The sequence below is a fragment of the Hyperoodon ampullatus genome, assembly GCF_949752795.1.
Source record: "Hyperoodon ampullatus genome assembly, chromosome: 13".
NCBI lineage: Eukaryota > Metazoa > Chordata > Mammalia > Artiodactyla > Ziphiidae > Hyperoodon > Hyperoodon ampullatus.
Window position 1 is genome coordinate 26,011,176 of NC_136926.1, and position 21,325 is coordinate 26,032,500.

Here is a 21,325-nt window from a genome sequence, read left to right on the forward strand (position 1 = left end):
CCATTAGCTAAATTAAGTTTATGAATGGATAAGTCAGAAAAAGACACAAAAAGATGCTTGACTTTTAAAAAAGCAAAGAAACTCAGAACAAGACTCAGGAGTGAAAAATTCAAAAGATTGCTAAGGTGTAAGAGAGGAGAAAGGGTCCTCTCATATACTGCAGCTTTTTTGGAGTATTGATCATAATTTTTCAAGTACAACAGTAATTTAGCAATCCACTTCCAGAAACCTGCTCTTCAGAAACATTCTTACAAGTTTGCAAACGTATACATAGATGTGGATGCTTGCTGCAGAGTTGCTGGTTACCACAGAAACTTGGAAGCTACCTGTATTTTCAGAAGTCGAGATCTAGTTAATAACCCATGTGCCCAGCACATCCCTACTGTGGCTGCTTTTTCATCAGCCAAGATAAACAAGGCACGGAGAAATGTGTGCACAAAATAAGGCAAGTCGCATAGAGGATGAGCTGAGTATATTACTTCTGTAATTAAAACCATAAAAGTTTTAAATACAACATTACACTGAAATTGTAGCCAGGCATAATGGTGTTCCCTAAGAAATACCGCTTTCAGTGTATTCTGTACCGTAAATTCTGTAACTTGGTGACTTCTCAAAAAAAATTCTGTATTCTTGAGCTAGAACCTTCTAATGGATTGACTTGGATCCTGTTGATAGTTTCAAATGGTCCTTCACTTCTACTTCTAGAAATGTGTCTTCAAGTAACATCTGAAAAACTGTAAAGACACTTACAGTGTTTATAACAAAAATTGGAACCCTTCTGGCTGTTCATTAATAGGAGGTTGCTGAGACAAATCATGATATATCCAATTGATAGCCATTGATGGCCAACCAATTGATGGCCATCTATCATGGCCATCAAAATGGTGCTGCAGGTCTGTATTTATTGATAAAGGTGTCCACTATCTACTGCTTAGTGGAAGGGCTTGTGAAGCAGTATAAATAGTATAATTTCATTTTTCTTTAAAAATAATACACACATATATGGAATCTGGAAAGATATATGCCAAATATAAATGCTAGGTAATCTTATTTTTGTCACTATTTTCTGTTTTCCAGACTTGTTACTGTGAGCGTGCACTGCTTTTAGAATCAAGGGGTAAAAGTTATATTCACTTTTTTGGAGGGGGATAAAAATGAGTAAAATAAAAATTAAAAAACAGAGACAGGGACTTCCCTGGCGGTCCAGTGGTTAAGACTCTGCTTCCACTGCAGGGGGGCACGGGTTTGATCCCTGGTCTGGGAACTAAGATCCCCTGCATGCCACGCGGTGCGGCCCAAAAATTTAAAAAAAAAAAAAAGACAAATAAAAATAGTAAATGGTTTATTTGAAACTCATGTGTGTCCTCTTCCTGCATCAGGAGTTCTGGTTTGGGAGTAAAGCTGTGGTCTGGTTGTTGGATACACCACCTGCCTTGTTCCCCTGCCCCTGAGGTGTGGAGCTTTAACTGATAGGTTCCTCTGGTCCTTTCCCTTCCTCTAAAAATTGTACCTGATGGCAGTTGGAGGTGCTTGACTAGATGCAGGAGTCTGACTTGAGTACTCGGGTATCTGTACCCTAAGGGTTTTCTGGGATTCAGAGGGCAGGGAAGATTGGTGGAACTTTCATTACTTTATACCCCAAGGGTCGTAGGTAGATCCTGTGCCATGGTAGCTGCCCAGTGACACCCTCAGGAGTGATTGGCCTGGAACTGGAACCAGCATGGAGGCCTGGTTGATGGTTCTGGTTTTGTTGGTGATGATAGGTCTTGGTGGTGAAAAAGATTATGAACCTCATTATTAAATGGGCAGGGCAGTGCCCAGAATTGTTCAGAGCAAAGTTGGACTAATAACAATGAGAATAGAAATTTACCTGATTTCTAGAATAAAGGTAACATTGTAAAATTGAGTTATAATTTATAATTTAAAAAATGAGGTCATAGTAGTTCTTCTGTTCTTTGATAGAATTTAATGTTGCATTTGAGTTGAAGACAGTAGATGGCAGTGTCTCTCACACTTAAGACTTTGAGGAAGGAAACTGCATTTAGAGGCCCCAGAGTTGCAGGCTAAGCTGCCCTGTGTGACTGGTCACTGGGAGAGGCGGCTGTTTGCTAAGCCTCTTCACAGCGAGAACTGGAGCATAGACGTCTTTGTTTCCAGGGAGGAAAAGCTTGTTGTCACTTTTAATGCTTTTGTAAAGTTTAAATCAAATTCCCTGGAGACGCTTGAAGTGCACTTTATTCAGCCTGAATATGTCCACTGGCTGCCAGCTTCCCTTCTGTTTAAAAGAAGACATGCCAACAATAAATACGTAGTGCTGAGGGTAAAAGAATGTCCTTTAAGAGTAGTGATCTTGTGAATTCTGTGGCCATGAATGTAGAGGTTGGTGAGAAAAGGATAAGAACAAAATAAATGAATGAAATTTGGGATTTTATGATCAGTCTAAGGTGGCCATGTGGCTTAAAATGTCACCTGGGAATCAAGGCACCAGATGTTAAAGTGGGCTGCAGCGAGATTTGCTGTCATCTGTCTCATGTAAGTTACCTAGATAGGTCCTTTGTGACCAGAAGAAAAGGCAAAGAATTTTCAGCAGAGGAGAAATTACACATTTTTTTGTTTGCTTGTTTTAATAATAAAATATTTTTTGTACATAAATATAGTGTAAATGAAAGGTGTAACCCCTAGTGTTTTCCACACTAGAAATATTTTACCTTCTGTCCTTATTCCTTGTCTATGTCTGGTAATATCCCCAAGACCCTGATTTCATCTACATGTAGGTCATACGGAGCCAAGTTCCCTGCTGGTTCCAGAGTCATCCTTTCCTCTGGAGGTTCGGGTCAGGATATTGGACTCACTCACTCACCTGCTTGTCCACTTTGCCCTCAGCCAAATTGGGTGGCCCGTTTGCCCGTTAAGTTTCCAGGTTAAATGAGGTCTGAAGCAGCTTGTGTAGAGACAGACTTTTTTGTTTTTGTTTTTGTTTTTTGCGGTACGCGGGCCTCTCACTGTTGTGGCCCCTCCCCCTGCAGAGCACAGGCTCCGGACGCGCAGGCTCAGCGGCCATGGCTCACAGGCCCAGCCGCTCCGCGGCATGCGGGATCTTCCCAGACCGGGGCACGAACCCGTGTCCCCTGCATCGGCAGGCGGACTCTAAACCACTGCGCCACCAGGGAAGCCCGAGACAGACTTTTAAAGTTTAATCCTTTGCATATGAAAACATCCTCTTTTCTGTCTCTAAAAGGGTAGGAACTGTACCTTTTTTCCTTTCCCTTATATCTCATGCAGCTTGTAAAAAAGTCTGATACAAAGTAGGTACTTATGAGCAGTTTGTTGAATTACTGAGGAAAAGTAATTAACTTTTTATTTCATAGGCCCTAACTTTTTGGAATAATTTTGGGGTGATGAATGGGAGAAAATTGACTACTAGCTACCAAAAATGGCCATTTTTTTCCACCCATGTTTTATCTCATTTTTTAATTAAAAAAATTTTTTTAATCTTTTTAAAATTTATGTATTATTATTATTATTTTGGCTGCATTGGGTCTTCATTGCTGCGTGTGGGCTTTCTCTAGCTTCAGTGAGTGGGGGCTGCTCTTCATCGTGGTGCATGGGCTTCTCATTGCGGTGGCTTCTCTTGTTGCGGAGCACAGGCTCTAGGCTCACGGGCTTCAGTAGCTGCAGCACGCGGGCTCAGTAGTTGTGGCTCGTGGGCTCTAGAGCGCAGGCTCAGTAGTTGTGGCACAGGGGCTTAGTTGCTCCGCAGCTTGTGGGATCTTCCTGGACCAGGGCTCAAACCCATGTCCCCTGCATTGGCAGGCGAATTCTTAACCACTGTGCCACCAGGGAAGTCCTCATTTATTTATTTTTAAATTTTATTTATTATTTATTTTATTTTTGGCTGCTTTTGGGTCTTCGTTGCTGCACGCGGGCTCTCAAGTTGCAGCGAGCAGAGGCTACTCCTCATTGCAGTGCTCGGGCTTCTCATCGTGGTGGCTTCTCTTGTTGCGGAGCACGGGCTCTAGGCTCGCGGGCTCCAGTAGTTGCAGCACTCGGGCTCAGTAGCTGCGAGTTGTGGGCTCTAGAGCTCAGGCTCAGTAGTTGTGGCACACGGGCTTAGTTGCTCCGCCCATGTGGGATCTTCCTGGACCAGGGATCGAACCTGTGACCCCTGCATTGGCAGGCGGATTCTTAACCACTGCACCACCAAGGAAGCCCCTCATTTATTTTTATTCAGCTTTAGAAAACATACCATTATTATGTATTTATAGTAATCATTACACGTATAATTGTTATAAATATTCTAGACTTTATATTGTTACTGAAGTGAATTCATGCCTTTTAAAAATGTCAGAACACAAATGTATCAACATTGAATTAAGGTTTCAGAGGTTTCAGCAGAGCAGATTTCTCAGGAATTCGGAGGAGGAAGACGTGGAGCAGTCTCAGAAAAAGCATCAGCCTGCTCATACTTCAGGGTCTTTATTGGAAGCTAACAGCCTAAGAAGTGTTTTGGGTACATGTTGTTGCACACAGGTGTTGGCTGTGCCTGGGTTCCCTCTGCTATGTGTAAGGAGTAGGGGGAATGTTTACTCAGAAACACCAGTGTCCATGGTTTGACATCCCTGACAATAAACAGTTAAGTTCTGGCAATGGAATATTGAAACACTTGATGCTAGGTAATGACCTTAGGATTGCTTTCTCTTCTGCTTCCAGTAGCTTGTGTACTTATACACTTGCTCTACTCTACAGGCCTACCTGTGCTGGGGCTGCGACCTCGGCATGTGGCTCCTGGCTCTGAGGTGTGCTCAGCCTCTGGGTGAAGAAACGCACCCCTGTTGGCAGTGGCAGCAACAAGGCTGTGTAAGGCAGAGTCGGAACACAGAAAGGACAGGGCTCTGCTGCAAGGGGGCGTCAGTGAAGTCAGAGGGTTTGTCACCAGGTGTAAGTGCCTGCTCTGGTGCTTAACCAGAGAGACAGTGATGGGTTCCTGAGCTGTCAGAGTGACCAGCCGTGGGGAGGCGCTGGGCAGCAGCACCAGCATGGCGCCCTCCCCAGGCATTTCCCCTGATGCAGGGGTTTTTGAGCAGAACCTCCAAATAGAAGGGGACTTCCTTGTACATTTCTGGATCCCAGAGGACTGGCCTTGGCTGTGTCTTCATCTTTGCAGCCCCACTCTGTCTAGATCAGCCTTTGCATATTAGTGGTGCTCATCAGATGTTCACAGTGCATGACATTGTTGGAAGGAAATTCATATTATGCTAGAAATAATTTGAGAAATTGATTTACTTAATCCTTTATTTTGTGAAAGACGCTGCGTAGAATTAAATAGCACCTCCCCCAAGTTACTAAATAATTAAGTTTGTAAACATTTTACTAATTCACCACTTTTCTGGAATTTATTCCAGCATGTAAAGTAAGTGATGCTTACAAAAATACTTTAGATTAATAACCCTTTTGATTAAAATCTCCCATTTTAATTGCAGTCAGTGTTGTTTTGATTGGTTATGAGCCAACAATCTGTGTGTGTTTCTAACAATTGATTTTACTTAACTTTTTGTTTCAGAATTAAGACGCTGAGGAAGGAAGTCATCCAGAAGTTGTGATTTAAATTTGATATGTTCCTTACAAAGTAATACTAGTTTATACTTGGATTGGACATTCCTTTTTCCTTTTAAAGTTTTGTATTAAAAATAAAAAGTCTTTGGGCAGGATGACTTTCTGAATGTCATATTTAAGTACCTCCTCCCTTTATATTATTCCTTTCGAACAGATACAGTTAAAAAACTCCAGGACCAAAAACATGACATGGAAAGAGAAATCAAGACACTCCACAGGCGACTTCGGGTAAGATAAATCTTCACATTATCTCATTAGAAAGCACAGTTTTCTGAAAGTTGAGCACTTTGGTGTCGTTGACCCCACTCTCCTTCATCTGAAGCTTCAGATACTGTTACAATACTGAGCCCACTGGGCTTTGGGCAGAAAGCTACTGCCCTCACTTCAGAGTGGGACTGGTAGTAGATTCTGGTTGCAAGATTGTACTAGTAATTGATGAGTGGTAACTTCAGAAAGAGGGATTTAGGAAGTGAGTATTATATTTTGGAAAGAAAGTTTATTAGCTCTGGATTATGAAGCCTCCCAAACTAAGCTGCTTTTCTTGTGAGTTTTCTGTCTTCTGTGAATTTGATCAGCCTGCCGACGGCAGCAATGCTCTGATGCAGAGGGTCAGGGAAGCTGGACTTGTAGTTTGGGTTGTGCCTCAGTTGCTCAGGCTGCCTTGGGGTGGTGGGCACTGGGCCCAGCCAGCAGCTGTAGCTCTGGGAGAGGGGATGCCCTGGGGAGCATGCCCGGCCACGGAGGCTGCGGGAAGCAGCAGGCTGTACAGGTCCTCAGCTCCTCTCTTTGTGTGATTTTTTGTCTGCCTACATTAAATTCAGTGTTTTTCTTCTGGCTTCCTCTTCCTTTTCCTTTACTTTTGATTTTTTTTTTTCCTGTTAGTTTTTGGTGTCAGGATATTTATAGTTTTTCCCTGTAAAATCTTTCAGTATGGTTCACACACCATTTATCTACCTTATAGAGCTTTTCAGAGATACATTTGGGATGCTGTGTTTATTTTCATAAGACTGACTTTGATACCTGCCATGAGGAAGGTAGGCTTGACATTATCATTGTTAATACTGAGCACCCTGAGTGCCTGATGCCTCAGTAGGCAGATCAACTGGAAACTCTTTTCCTCACTAAGAACACGTTCACCAAAAATAATTACGTTTTCTGTTATAAATAGGTAATAGCAATTCTCTGGGATTTAAAAGAAATTAGTCATCATTTGAGATAGTGCATTACAGCAATCTAATCATAAACACATTTTATTGCTTTAAAATAAGTCTTTACTGCTCTCTTTTGGAAATAAAAGTTTAGTTTTTTAATGTAGGAAGAATCAGCAGAATGGCGGCAGTTTCAGGCTGATCTCCAGACGGCGGTGGTCATCGCAAATGACATTAAATCTGAAGCCCAAGAGGAGATTGGTGATCTGAAGCGCCGATTACATGAGGCTCAAGAAAAAAATGAGAAACTCACAAAAGAATTGGAGGAAATAAAGTCACGCAAGTATGTTTTGAGAAACCAGCTCTGTACTTATGTTTCAATAGGGAGCACTTGAGTCACGGTTCTGTGATGTGGTTTTATGGAAAGAACATAGGCTTGACACTGGTGTGATTGAGTTTGGGTCCAGTGGAAGTTACTCACCTTTTCTGGCCTCACTCTGTGACCCCTGTAAAGTAGTGTGGTCTCTGTGGCCTTTCAGAGCTGTTGTCAGTGTCCATAGTCAACAACTAGAGGGGTTGGAGTGGCCGCTGGCATGTGGTCCATTGTGGTTCCCGCCAGTCTTCTGTCCTCCGTCCCAGCCCGTTGCTATTCTTTGGGTTGTACTCCTCCCGGAAGACGTGGACCCTGGAGGCAGACAGACTCAGCCCCGTGCAGCTCTGCCTCTGCTGGGTGTGAGGGCTCGCTCAGGCCCTTAGTTTGCTTGTCTCTGCAGTGGACACAGTCCTGCTTGTGTCACAGAGTTGTTGTAGGGCTGAAGTGAGACACCCCTGGATGGCGCTCAGGGCCACGGCCAATGTCCATTAGTGGGTATCTTAGACACCCGAGTGAAGAATGCAGGCTGATTTCTCTCCACCGCTTGCTTGAGGAGTTGTCTTATGCTTAATACACACAGGTATTTTCCCATTTAACATACAGCTCTTTGGAAACCCGTAAAAAGTCTTAGATGATGTGCTCTGAGTTCCTAGTGAGATTCTATCTGTGAGCAGAGGAGAGTGGTTTTTGAGATTTTTATTAAGTATCAGTAGAGTTTGAGGTTATTGTGAAGAATTTGATTATCCATTACTTTGAACAATTCTTAAGCAGCCCTAGGTAAAAAATTTAGAAAAATATTTAACAGGCCAACTTGGAAAAGCTGTCTTATTTTATTGTTGCCTAGGTCTAGTGGATGCCCAGTGGGAAGTATTGTTAAACCATTTTTCTTTTGCTTCTTTAATAAGCAGAACACGGAGGAATGAGTTGGAAGATTATTATTTCTCCACTAGTACATTACCCTTCCTCCTTTGTACCACTGAATGAATAGAAATGCTCCATTCGAAAGGTAGCCCAAGTGACTGAAATTCTACTCTGAGAGACTTGTTCCACTGGCTCCCGAGAGCCTGTCAGTGTTTGAGACACATACTTAAAGGATGTGCCCCCGAGAGAAGTAGCATTGTGTAGAGCAGCAGTTCTCAGAGTGAGGTCTGCAGACCCAGGGGTCCCCAGGGCCCTTTCAGGGGCTCTTCGAGGTCAAACTGTTTTCATAATAATGCTGATGTGCTGTTTGCCCTCTTCACTGTGTTGACTTTTTGCACAGATGGTGGACAGCAATTGTTGATGGATCAAGGCCTTTGCACCAGATGGTACTCGTGGTCATTGTGCTCTTCCCCACGAGCCCCTCGCATTTTCAAAATGCAGGTTTCCCTTACAGATGTCCTTGGTGAAGCAGTAAATTAGTAACATCACTCTGTCTTGGTCCTTGAGTATATTCTTTTTTTTTTTTAATATTTCTTTTTGATGTGGATCAATTTTTTTTTGAAAGTCTTTATCAAATTTGTTACAATATTGCTTCTGTTTTATGTTTTGGTTTTTTGGCCGTGAGGCATATGGGATCTTAGCTCCCTGACCAGGGATTGAACCCTCAGCCCCTGCATTGGAGGGCAAAGTCTTAACCACTGGACTGCCAGGGAAGTCCCCTATTGTATTCTTTTTTTTTTTTTTTTTGGCTGTGTTGGGTCTTTGTTGCTGCACGCGGGCTTTCCTCTGGTTGTGGCGAGCGGGGGCTACTCTTCATTGCGGTGCGCGGGCTTCTCATTGCGGTGGCTTCTCTTGTTGCAGAGCACGGGGCTGTAGGCGCGCGGGCTTCAGCAGTTGCGGCACGCGGGCTCTAGAGCGCAGGATCAGTAGTTGTGGCGCACGGGCTTCGTTGCTCCGCGATGTGTAGGATCTTCCCGGACCAGGGCTCAAACCCGTGTCCCCTGCCTTGGCAGGTGGATTCTTAACCACTGCGCCACCAGGGAAGCTCCCCCTATTGTATTCTTTTTAAGGTCCTATGAGATGGGTGGGAAGTTGCGTAAGGAGCTGCTGCTGCATCTGCAGCTGTGTGCCCAGGTGTGCGGCAGTCTGGAAGAGAGCACTGCGTGTCACTGTAGTTTGTGCTGTTTTCCTTTTTCATGGAGTGAAGATTTTTACTTGAGAATGACTGACACAAGCTATTGGTATTCAGACTTTAGTGTTTGGTGGATATTTCTTGAAAATGATTAAGGGAGCCTGTCACTTCAAGGAAAGCAACTAACAGTGTTTGGTACCAATGATAAAACATGGGCTTTTAAGTGAATGTTAGGATTTTGGAAGACTTGTATCTGCCATTGCAAGTTCAGCAGCTTCCCATAAAGAGTTTCCTGATGAGATCCCTAGTGATATTAACAAGAGATTTTTAAAGAATGAATTGTTTAATGACAGGCATCGACACTTGGAAAATCCGTGTAACTCTGTGAACCAGTATTTTCCGTATGACCAGGGCATGATGTCACCCAGTCCTGTGTGGGTAAAGGATCCATATGCGTTAAAAGTGCAAGGTAGACAGAGTAGGAAAATTTCATTCATTCATATGGTTTCAGATTCCACATTTTAACTAACTTATAAGTTACTACCACTTACTGTGTTTTAATGTTTATCAAAGAAGAATAGCCATAGTTATCTGTTTTAATATCATTAAAATATACTTCCCTGGACTTCCTTGGTGGCGCGGTGGTTAGGAATCCACCTGCTGATGCAGGAGACACGGGTTTGATCCTTGGTCCGGGAAGATCCCACATGCCGCGGAGCAACTAAGCCCGTGCGCCACAACTGCTGAGCCTGTGCTCTAGAGCCTGTGAGCCACACCTAATGAAGCCCGTGTGCCTAGAGCCTGTGCTCTGCAACAAGAGAAGCCACTGCAATGAGAAGCATGCGCACCGCAATGAAGAGTAGCCCCTGCTTGCCGCAACTAGAGAAAGCCCGCGTGCAGCAACGAAGACCCAGTGCAGCCAAAAAAATAAATTAATTAATTAAATTTATTAAAAGAAAACAAATATATATATATATATAATTCCCTTTTCCAACTACACATCTGTGTGAGGCCTGCTTTTTTTCATGTCACAATAGATTGAATACAGAAGAAATGAGAATCTGACAGTCTTCTATTAAGCCAAACATTAAAGAGATGTACAGAAATGTTAAAACACTGCTATTTTAAGGACTTCCCTGCTGGTCCAGTGGCTAAGACTCCGCGCTCCCAATGCAGGGGGCCCAGGTTCGATCCCTGGTCAGGGAACTAGATCCCACATACCGCAACTAAGACCCAGTGCAGCCAAATAAGTAAATAAATTTTTTTTTAAAAAATTTTTTTAAATAAAAACATTACTATTCTTCTTATTAATTTTTTTGTTTTGGAAAACAGTTGTTTTTCATAAAAATATGTTAATTATGTTAATAAGCCCTGAGTTTATTTTTATTTTTAGATGAGTTAAATATTTAAAATATTTAATATGGTAAACGTCAATCTCTGTAACCCACATAAACAAAAGCTCTTTGGGGTCCTCAATAGTTTTTAAGAGTGGAAAAGGGCTCTAAGACCAAAAAGTTGGATAACGGCTATTGTACATTCTTTATTAAAACTTCCAAGCATGGGCTTCCCTGGTGGCGCAGTGGTTAAGAGTCCGCCTGCCGATGCAGGGGACACGGGTTCATGCCCTGGTCCGGGAGGATCCCACAGGCCGCGGAGCGGCTGGGCCTGTGAGCCATGGCTGCTGAGCCTGCGCGTCCGGAGCCTGTGCTCCGCAACGGGAGAGGCCACAACAGTGAGAGGCCCGCGTACCGCAAAAAAAAAAAAAAAAAAAAAAAACTTCCAAGCATGAGGCATTTTGGCAAAAAAAAACTCTGTCATAAGAGCCAAATGGCCACCAAAGACTAATTTTCCTAAGGACTGGCTTAATTTTTGTACAGTATGAACTGGCTTGTAGTTATATGACACATGCAAACTCTGCAGCTGAAATCTCTTTCCAGATGTAAACTTTAGTGTTTGCTTAGTGAATGAGAGAGAGCTTTCTAGAGATGAAATGGAATTGATTTTTTTAGTTCACTCACACTGAACATGTCGGAGATTCATGTTACCAATATGGGTCCAGGCTTTCCCCCCTCTCCCTTTGTAGAAATTCTATTTGGTGACTATACCATTTTTTAAAAAAATTTAAGAGTATGGGCTTTGATTTCATTTCTTTTTATTTCCACGCCTGTGCATGGCATGTTAGATAGAGCAGGTATCAATTGTCTGCATGTGCTGTGAATTCCCAGACTCACTCTCCTGGGAAGGGCCTTCTCCACAGCACAGAACCTTACAGTCCCCAGTTCTGAGCCCACCTCCCATTTTACTGCTAATTGATTACTGATGTTCTCACCTTACACTTACACAAATGAAAATGGAAACTAATGGTTACTTAACCTAGTTAGGATAACCTGATATAAAAATTTTAGTATCATTTCCTGGAATTCACCAAGCAGATAAGAATATTAGACCAGGTAATTTACTCAGCTCAACTGATACTATTTTCTTGTTTTTAACTGATACTTTTTAATACTTCTCAGTTGAGAAGGGGAAATGTGTATTTTCTAGTATGTATACAGAAATGCCCTGATTTCAGTATTGTTTTCAGGCAAGAGGAGGAGCGTGGCCGGGTGTATAACTACATGAATGCTGTTGAGAGAGACTTGGCAGCCCTGAGGCAGGGGATGGGGCTGAGTAGAAGGTCCTCGACTTCCTCCGAGCCGACCCCTACGGTGAAAACCCTCATAAAGTCGTTCGACAGTGCGTCTCAAGGTAACACCAGTCATGCCCTAGCGGGCGGTCGTGTTCATGTACCACATGTTCTCTGTTCTAGTTGATGTTCTTTACCATCTTACTCTGAGTCTCATCACATTTCATATGATGTTAGTGAGTTAGTCTTCCTGCAAGGTGGATTTTAACAGGAGATTTGGGATCTGTTCAGCCTCAGAGATCTCGGAGTCAGACTTGGGCCTTACCCCCATGCATGTGTGTCTTCTCCATGCCTGAGAACTTCCAGATGTGGGACTTCAGCCCTCTCCCTTGCTCTGAACTCCTCAGGCCCAGTGTATTCAGATGCTACTTGACACTGACACCCAGGTGTCTCCCAGACATCTTCTCACGTCCGAAACCAGATCTTGTCCCTTAACTTCCATCTTTCCCCATGTGAATGGCAGCACCATTCCACCCAGTCACGTAAGCCAGAAATCTCGGAATCTTCCCTCTTCCTTCAATCCTCCTTCCTTACCTTGACATTGACCCATTAGCAAGGCCTCTTGGTCTGGCCTCCCGCACCCACACCTGCTCTGCTCTCCATCACTGGGGGCACACCATCCACTGCTCATTCAGTGGCCTCCTCTTTATTTTTTAATTTAATTTTTTTTTTCTGGCTGCGCCATGAGGCTTGCAGGATCTTAGTTCCCTAACCAGGGATCCAATCCGGCCCCAGCAGCAAAGGTGCTGAGTCCTAATCACTGGACTGCCAGGGAATTCCCAGGATCCTACTTTTGAACAGTTCAGTCTAGAGAGGGAGACTGACATGTGAGCGGACAATTACACACATTTAATTGCACTAAATGAAATACGTGTGAAAATCCGTGTGGAGGGAAGTGACGAGCTCCTTAGGAGGAGGTGAGGAAAGATGAGCAGAGCCCGGCATTCCTTCATTTAGTATGCCGTGAACTGCACGCCAGGCTTCTCATCTGATGCAGTTGCAGAAACACTCATCCTGGGGCTTTTGTACTTTGATTTCCTTGGTTTATGGAGCACTTAACCACGTAATTAAATAGCAAAAGTGAAATGACTGGCATAGTCAGGGTTGGAAATAAACACAAATAGTCTCAGGAACAGACAGTCCGCCTGACGGCAGGACGGCTGCAGGGAGCAGCCGTGAGTGTTGAGGAGGTGAGGCGTCTCCGTTCCCAGGGGAGCCACGAGCGCTGGTTCATGAGGTGAACCCTTAAGGGGAGAGCAGTTATGAAAGCTTGCACTGCACCTTGTCGTGTTCATTATTTACTTGTGTGTGTGTTGTTTTTCTAGTCCCCAGCCCTGCTACAGCTGCAATTCCTCGAACGCCTCTGAGTCCAAGTCCCATGAAAACACCCCCTGCGGCAGCCGTCTCCCCCATGCAGGTAAGTGCCTGTGACCATGGAGACTCTGGGGGTCCCAGCTTCTGAAAGCTTGTCCTCTTCAAAGTCACCTACACTATGGCACGGGGGGCAAATGGCTGCCTCTTGAGGGATACAGTTGCGATTGTTTTCCTAGGATGCTGTGAAATTTCCTAGTTAAGATAAATTATGTTAATGTCAAGTATGTTATTCTTCTAAAATTCACTAATAATAGTGATAGCTAACAACTACTGAACACTTATTATACATTCTACACTGTTCCCAATGCTTTATAATGTTAACTCATTTAATCCTCATGACACCTCTATTGGCTATCAGGTATTATTCTTTATTTTTATTTTATTTTTTTTTGTGGTACGTGGGCCTCTCACTGTTGTGGCCTCTCCCGTTGCGGGGCACAGGCTCCGGACCTGCAGGCTTAGCGGCCATGGCTCACGGGCCAAGCCGCTCCACGGCACGTGGGATCTTCCCGGACCAGGGCACCAACCCGTGTCCCCTGAATCAGCAGGCGAACTGTCAACCACTGTGTCACCAGGGAAGCCCTATTAGGTATTATTCTTATCCCTAGTTTTCATATCTGGAAACTGAGGCCCAGAAGGGCTAAGCAGCTTGCTGAGGGTCATACAATGAAGTGTTCAAGCTGGGATTTGAGCCTGGGCGGCATGACTTCAGACACGATGTTTTTAACCCCTACACTAAGATAACTTTCTAAGCAGAATATACAGTCAACTCTCGAACAACGGGGGGTTAGGGGCACTGACCCTCTGCATAGGTAGAAATCCATGTATAATGTATGGTTGGCCCTCCGTGTCTGCACTTCCACGTCTGCGGATTCCCAGCTGCAAATTGTGTAGTACCTGGAGTATTTACTATTGAAAAAACACACATGTAGGTTGACCTGCACCGTTCAAACCCGTGTTGTTTAAGGGTCAGCTGTATAGTTGGCATGTCTCAGCCCCTGCTGCACTGCAGATCACCCAAAACTTAGTGGCTTAAAACAGCAATTTTACTATTTTTCTCATTTCTCTGGCTTTGCCTGGGCTCACCCCTGCAGCTGCACTCAGCTGGAGGGTGGGCTGGGCTTGGGCTCAGCAGGGTGGCTGGGCCGCCCTCTCCACATGGTCTTCCTCTCAGGCTCCTTCATGGCCTGGTGTCTCAGGCTCCAAGAGACTAGAAGCAGGAGTTAGCAAATCCCTTTAAGACCTGGCTGGGAACCTGGACTGTGTCACTTCCATCCCATTATTTTGGTCTAAGCAAGTTGTAGGCCAGCCCAGATTCAGAGTCAGAGTGGGAGGGATCTCCACAGGCATGAATCCAGAGCAGTGTGGCTCTTTCTGGGCCGCTTTGTAGCAGGCTGGCCCAAGGGCATTGCTGACTCATCACGAACAAGTGTCACAGGTGCCCTTCTTGCCACTGTGGGAGTGCAGACCAGAAGCAGGGCAGGTGGCGTGACTGTCAAGCTCAGGAGGCCCTCTCACTATGCCCTTGCTGTGAGCCACTTTGGGGACAGTAGCTGAGGTGAAGTTTCTCCACGTAGGTGAGAGTAGCCTAAAACCCAGTCCCCTGTGATCTAGGGTAGCCTTGGCTGCACCTCTTCCCTAAAAGATTGGATTTGAGAACATTTTATCTGAGCGGAGACTTTTGTAGGTGTTAACTACTGGCTGTGTATTTTGTGAGTGAACTTTTTAACCTTTTCCCTTGTAAAGTTTAGGGTAGAAGTGCTCTCCCTCTGCGTTTGTAATGTTACAAGTTGTGGCTTTGCATTTACGTTTATGTAGAAGATGTTATACTCTTTTTTTTTTTTTTTTTTTGTGGTACGCGGGCCTCTCACTGTTGTGGCCTCTCCCGTTGCGGAGCACAGGCTCCGGATGCGCAGGCGCAGCGGCCATGGCTCACGGGCCCAGCCGCTCCGCGGCATGTGGGATCTTCCCAGACCGGGGCACGAACCCGTGTCCCCTGCATCGGCAGGCGGACTCTCAACCACTGCGCCACCAGGGAAGCCCGAAGATGTTATACTCTTAATTTGAAAGGAAAGCAAAGGGAATTCCATATTCTGTCTATAATGAGCTTTTTATATACTCGATTAATCAAACTTTCTAGAGACATGAAGAGGGACTTCCCTGCTGGCGCAGTGGTTAGAATCCACCTGCCAATGCAGGGGACGCAGGTTCGATGCCTGGTCTGGAAAGATCCTGCATGCCAGGGAGCACCTAAGCCCGTGAGCCACAACTACTGAGCCCATGTGCCACAAGTACTGAAGCCCACGCACCTAGAGCCCATACTCCTCAACATGAGAAGCCACCACAGTGAGAAGCCCACGCACCGCAACGAAGAGTAGCACCTGCTCGACGCAGCTAGAGAAAGCCCACGCACAGCAATGAAGACCCAACGCAGCCAAATTAATTAATTTAAAAAAAAATAGGGACTTCCCCAGTGGTGCAGTGGATAAGGCTCCACGCTCCCAGTGCAGGGGGCCCGGGTTCAATCCCTGGTCAGGGAACTAGATACCACATGCATGTTGCAACTAAGGAGCCTGCCTGCCGCAACTAAGACCCGGCACAACCAAATAAATAAATAAATATTTAATAAAAGAAAGAAAAACAGAATCAAAAATAACATTTAAAAAAAAAAAGTTGGGGCTTCCCTGGTGGCGCAGTGGTTGAGAGTCCGCCTGCCGATGCAGGGGAAACGGGTTCATGCCCCGGTCCGGGAAGATCCCACATGCCACGGAGAGGCTGGGCCCATGAGCCATGGCCGCTGAGCCTGCGCATCCGGAGCCTGTGCTCCGCAACCGGAGAGGCCACAACAGTGAGAGGCCCGCGTACCGCAAAAAAAAAGTTGAAGATATAAATGAAAGCAGATGAGGGTGCAAGATTTAAGGTGAAGTTTCTCTAAATAGTGTTTGTTAGTTGAAATTTAATGTTCATGGCATCACTCTGTAAACTTTTGTAAAGATAAGAGGTAAAAAATGTCATCTCTCTAACTTGGAAAAAAAACTAGTAATTATAAGCCACACTCAATAGCTTTTTAGTACTTGATTAGTTAGCACAGTGCTTCTCAAACCTAATTGTGCACAAAAGTCATGTAGAATTTTTTTTTTTTTTTTTTTTTTTTTTTTTTTTTTTTTTGCGGTACGTGGGCCTCTCACTCTTGTGGCCTCTCCCATTGCGGAGCACAGGCTCCGGACGCGCAGGCCCAGCGGCCATGGCTCACGGGCCCAGCCGCTCCGCGGCATGTGGGATCTTCCCGGACTGGGGCACGAACCCGTGTCCCCTGCATCGGCAGGCGGACTCTCAACCACTGCGCCACCAGGGAAGCCCCCATGTGGAATTTTTAAACACATAGATTCCCAGGCCTCATCCCAGTGAACAAGAATCCCTGGGGAATGGGGCCTAAGATTAGGATTGTTAGTTTTTCAAAACTCCCTGAGTGGGAATTCCACTTCTGGCTGTGAGGGAGTCAAGGGCTGGATTATTCTGCCACCACAGACAGCTAGAAGGCTGGACAAAATGTAGGAAGCAGTTACATTCATACGTGGTAGGACAGGTGGTGCAGGACTGAAATCTTTGGAGAAAAGTTAAGAAAGCCGAGTCTTACTGCGGCCCACGCTTTTCCAGATGGTGAGCAGGGAGGATGAACCCACATGGAGCAGGAAAGGGAATGCCAGCTGGATCCGAGGAGACACAGATCAATGTACAGGGAGAACAAGGGCTGGAATTTGGGGGCAGGGTGCCTGGGAGGAGAGAGCCACGCAGGAAAGGTATAGAGCTCTGCATAGGACTCCCTTTGAGTCCTTGCTGAGTGCCAGTCTGCACATGCATAGACATGGGTTGAATCCCGCAAGGCTGGGCAAGAACGATTCTTCAGGAAAGATCAGTTACCGGGAATCTGGCAGATAGATGCTTCCCATAGTTTACACAGAGCAGGGATCATTTGAGTTCCTACTGACCACCGTGGAAAAACCTCTTTGAATACTTGGAGCATTCATTAGAGACCTCAGTGGCCACTCTGTGAAGTGGAACTAAATAGCCCTAGAGTAAACACTATTCTAGATCTTCCCTAAATGACCTTAAAAATGACCTCAAAAGATCCAAGGAGATCCATTAGTAACGGGATAGGCAGTCTCTGCACTGCTTACCAGTGATCCATGCCTCCTGCTGCTGTGCTCTTGTGTCATCTGCTCCTTCTGAGGGTTGGCTGGGCTTCGTGACTTGCTTCTCATGAACAGAATGTGGCAGAAGTGATGAACTGTCCCTTACAAGATAAGGTGGTGAGAAAACTCACTTCTGTCTGGAGGATTCCTCTTGCTATCTCCTAGATTCAGTCAGTCCAGTGAACAATTGGAAATTGAAATACTTAGCGATACATTGAATAAAATATTGTGCAAGACCTTGTAGTGAAAACTATAAAATAATGCTGAGAGAAGTTAAAGGCGTAATAAATGGGAAGATACATCATGTTCATGCGTTGGAAGACTCAGTCTTGTTAGGATCTTGCAGTTCTCCCTCACGTCGAGCTGTAGATTCAACTCATCCAACTTACAATCCCAGCATGCTGTTTTGTAGAAATTGATAGTATAATGTAAAATTTATGTGGAAATTTAAAAGACCCTGAATATCCAAAGTATCTGGGGGGGAAAAAAGGAACAAATTTGGAGGACTTCCACTACTTGATGTTAGCACTTAGAGTAATCAAGACAGTGTGGTTCTGACATAAGTTTAGATCAGTAGAATAGATAGAGAATCCAGAAGTAGGTCAGCTGATTTTCAACAAAGGTGCCAGGGTAATTCAGTGGGAGAGGGATAATCTTTTCAACAGGATTCCAGAGCAACTAGATATCCATATGGGAAAAAAAAAACACCTTTACCTCACGGCATTCATAAAAATTGAAATTGGCTATAGACTTAAATGTAAAAGCTAAAACTACAGAACTTCTATGTGAAAACATTAGAGAAAGTCTTCATGACCTTCGACAAGGCAAAGATTTACTTAAGACACAAAAAAATGAACTATAAAAGAAAATTAATAGCTTGGGCATCAAAATTTAAAACTTCTCTGATATTAAGAACATGACAGACAAGACTGGGGAGAATATATTTGCAATTCATTTATCTGTCAAAATCTTGTATTCAGAGAAGACTCGTTTGTCATCTTGGTTCAAGACAACCCAATAAATAACGGACAAAAGAGTTGAAATGTCCCTTCCCAAGAGAAGATACACAGATGGCCAATAAACACATGAGAAGTTGCTCAACATCATAGTCATCAGGGAAATGCAAGTTAAATCCATCATATCTCAGTACGCACCTTCGGGATGGCTAAAATGAAGACTGCCAGTATCAAGTGTTGGTGAGGGTGTGGGGAGGCTGGCCGTCTCACACATTGCTGCTGGGACTATGGAATGAGTAGTCAGAATTCAGCTGGATAAAAAAGGGCTGGGAGGGCTGAGGAAAGAAGCATGAGAACAAGCCCAGAGCTGGTGAACAGCGTGTCCGTGTGGGCGGGAGTGAGTAGTTGGTGGTGTTGGGGCATCACACAGAGGTGGTGGGAAGTGGCTCAGGAGAGCCGAGAGGGTTCAAGTATTTGGTAGGTATGTGTATGTATGAGACTGGAGGGGAGGAGGCTGGTGACCAAGCTGGTGCTGAGTTAAGGTGCCAGGTTGTGCCCGGCAGCAGTGTTGGAGACTTCGTGAGGAGGTGACAGAGTGAGATCCATTTGGTACTGGGGCACGAATGGCCAATCCAAGACTAAAGGAGCACATCCGGATTTTGCTGATGGCGAGTGAGGGGCATTTGGGATCTTTCTGTGTCCATTTAAAAATAGTATACTGTATACTGATCACATTATATGCCTCTGGGAGTGTGTGTGTTTTTTTCAGTCTTACTGTAACAGTGTGGAAGGAATTATGCAAATTTGTAACTAAATATTTACTCTCTGCAACATTTACTCTGTGAAACCCAACTCTAATTTAACCTAATTTGGACACTGTTTGTCTTATGATTTCAGAGACATTCCATAAGTGGACCAATCTCTACATCCAAACCCCTGACAGCCCTGTCAGATAAGAGACCAAACTACGGGGAAATTCCTGTTCAAGGTACATCTCGTGTGCAGTATTTCACTTTTGTTGTTAATTTTTTTATTCATCTGACTTTTGGGGCTAACTAACTTGTTTTTCTTTTGTTCTTGACATTATTTCTACCAGTCTGATATACATCTTTATCACAGGTTTACTAATAACACGTCTTAATTACAGATGAGGAGACTGGTTGTTAATAGATGCATCTTGGAAGATGACTCTCATAGTGTCATGAGGGTGACAGGGAGTCCACACTGTTGCCAGGCCCTGTTTTTACAGTTCTTCGTGGGGCGTGTATAGTTATCCCCATTTTATAGATGCGAAAAATGAGGCTTCAAACAGTTAAATAACTCATAAACACAGGTTGACATTGAAGTTAAGGAACAGTAGACCCGGACAGCCTGGCTCCAGAGCCCATTCCTTTGGTCTTTGTGCTCTGCGTCACTTGTGAAAGGAAAGTGAGCCTCTGAAAGCTGGGGTTCAGTGAGGGCCATTTCCACGCGGCTCTTTATGGCGGCCCCTGCACCCAAGCCCAAGGCTTCTGCCTTTTGAGGTCAGGGGTCCTCCTCCTCCCCCACTGCCTCCCTACGTGTGGTGCTGAAGTGCTTTGGAAAAACGGTTTTGGGCGTTGGACCAGGTGCTGGGAAAGGCACACTTGGTTGGGGTGGGTGTGGAGACACCCGGCAGGTGTGACACCTTCCGGAGCCCAGGCCCCTCCTGGCTGGGCAGGCTGGGCCCCTCCTGCACTCCTGGTGTGGGAGTTGGGCTCTGGGGCTGAGACTGTGCAGTTTGGACGGGTGTGGGGGAGAGAGAAGCAGAGGATTGGCTCTGTGGGCTCCGGCGGGGTGCCAGGCATGCGGTTCAGTGGGCAGTTTGTGTACAAGGGGGACGGTGGAGCCCAGGACGGTGCTGTTGCCACTGCCCCTGCAGACTTGCCTTCCATCCCGGCTTCAGCTTCTGGTTCCTGTGTTAGCTGTGGCCTGAGCTCTTTTCTCTCCTCGGAAGGTGCTCCTGCTAAGGGAACAAGTGTGGATGGTTTAAAGTCTCCCTTTACATCTGTGCCGAGTTCCCGCCCTGGCCCCCAGATGGATCTGGGGATTGTGTGTGTGGTCATGGGTCCTGCTGCTGACCTCTTGGATGCTATTTCCTTGTGTAAGTCGGGGTCATCGTGAACATCTAGCTCAGGGCCTTGGCTCCCTCTCCCAAGGCTCTCTTACCCCTGTGGTCAGCTTTGTACCCTCTCCTGTCCACCCGAGCTGCTGTGGCCCACGGTGTTAGTGGCTGTGGGCAGCATCTGGCTGTGTTGAGCCTGCCCACCCCTGGATGTTCTTTCTGGTGTCCTTCACGCCCACTCTGCATCTCCTCCTCCGTCTCCTGTGCTCGGTCCTCCTGCCTGGCCTGTGAGGGGTGCTGTGCCCGGGGCCTCTCTCTCCTGTCTCTACTCACTCTGTTACTACGTCCGAAGGGGGCTTCTCCCCTTTCAAGGCTACCTTCCCCACTCATCTTGATTGGCCCACAGCAGCACAAGGTTTACTGGGGAAACCTTGCCAGCACCAGTGGTGTTTCTCAAACTTACCTGTTGATAAGATTTACCTGAGTCACTTGGTAAAATGTGGAATCCTGGGCCTCGTCTCAGATCTGCTGACATGGACTCTCCAGGAAGGGAGCTTGGAAACTTCATTTTCACAAGCACCCCAAGTGATTCTTAGGAAGGGACAAGTTTGGGAAACTGGGCAGAGATTACCATTTAGTTTTGCTCTTACCCTGGCTTTGTGGGTGGAAAGTGGGTGTGGAAGGTCTGCGGGCCAAGGTTATTGAAGACACAGACAAAATGTGTTAGGTGTCTCTGAGGCTCTGCCGAATTAAACCTCTTTTTGGCTCTCTTCTTTTTATTACTGGTAATGGTCATATGATAACACCATTGGGCACATTGTGTGTGCAGTCTGCCTGCAAGTGCCG

The 21,325-nt window shown here is 45.4% G+C and overlaps 1 protein-coding gene across 2 annotated transcripts in view; it reads left to right on the top strand.

Annotated features, from left to right (window-relative positions):
* SPECC1L (sperm antigen with calponin homology and coiled-coil domains 1 like) overlaps positions 1-21,325 on the top strand; it is a gene marked incomplete at both ends in the record, with an annotated part of 92,780 nt that overhangs the window by 23,015 nt on the left and 48,440 nt on the right. For both annotated transcript variants that reach the window (XM_079717192.1, XM_079717193.1), the window contains 5 exons: positions 5,768-5,841; positions 6,929-7,104; positions 11,772-11,935; positions 13,199-13,290; positions 19,294-19,384. In XM_079717192.1, coding sequence (XP_079573318.1) covers positions 5,768-5,841; positions 6,929-7,104; positions 11,772-11,935; positions 13,199-13,290; positions 19,294-19,384 — 597 coding nt within the window. The remainder of the gene's footprint in view (positions 1-5,767; positions 5,842-6,928; positions 7,105-11,771; positions 11,936-13,198; positions 13,291-19,293; positions 19,385-21,325) is intronic.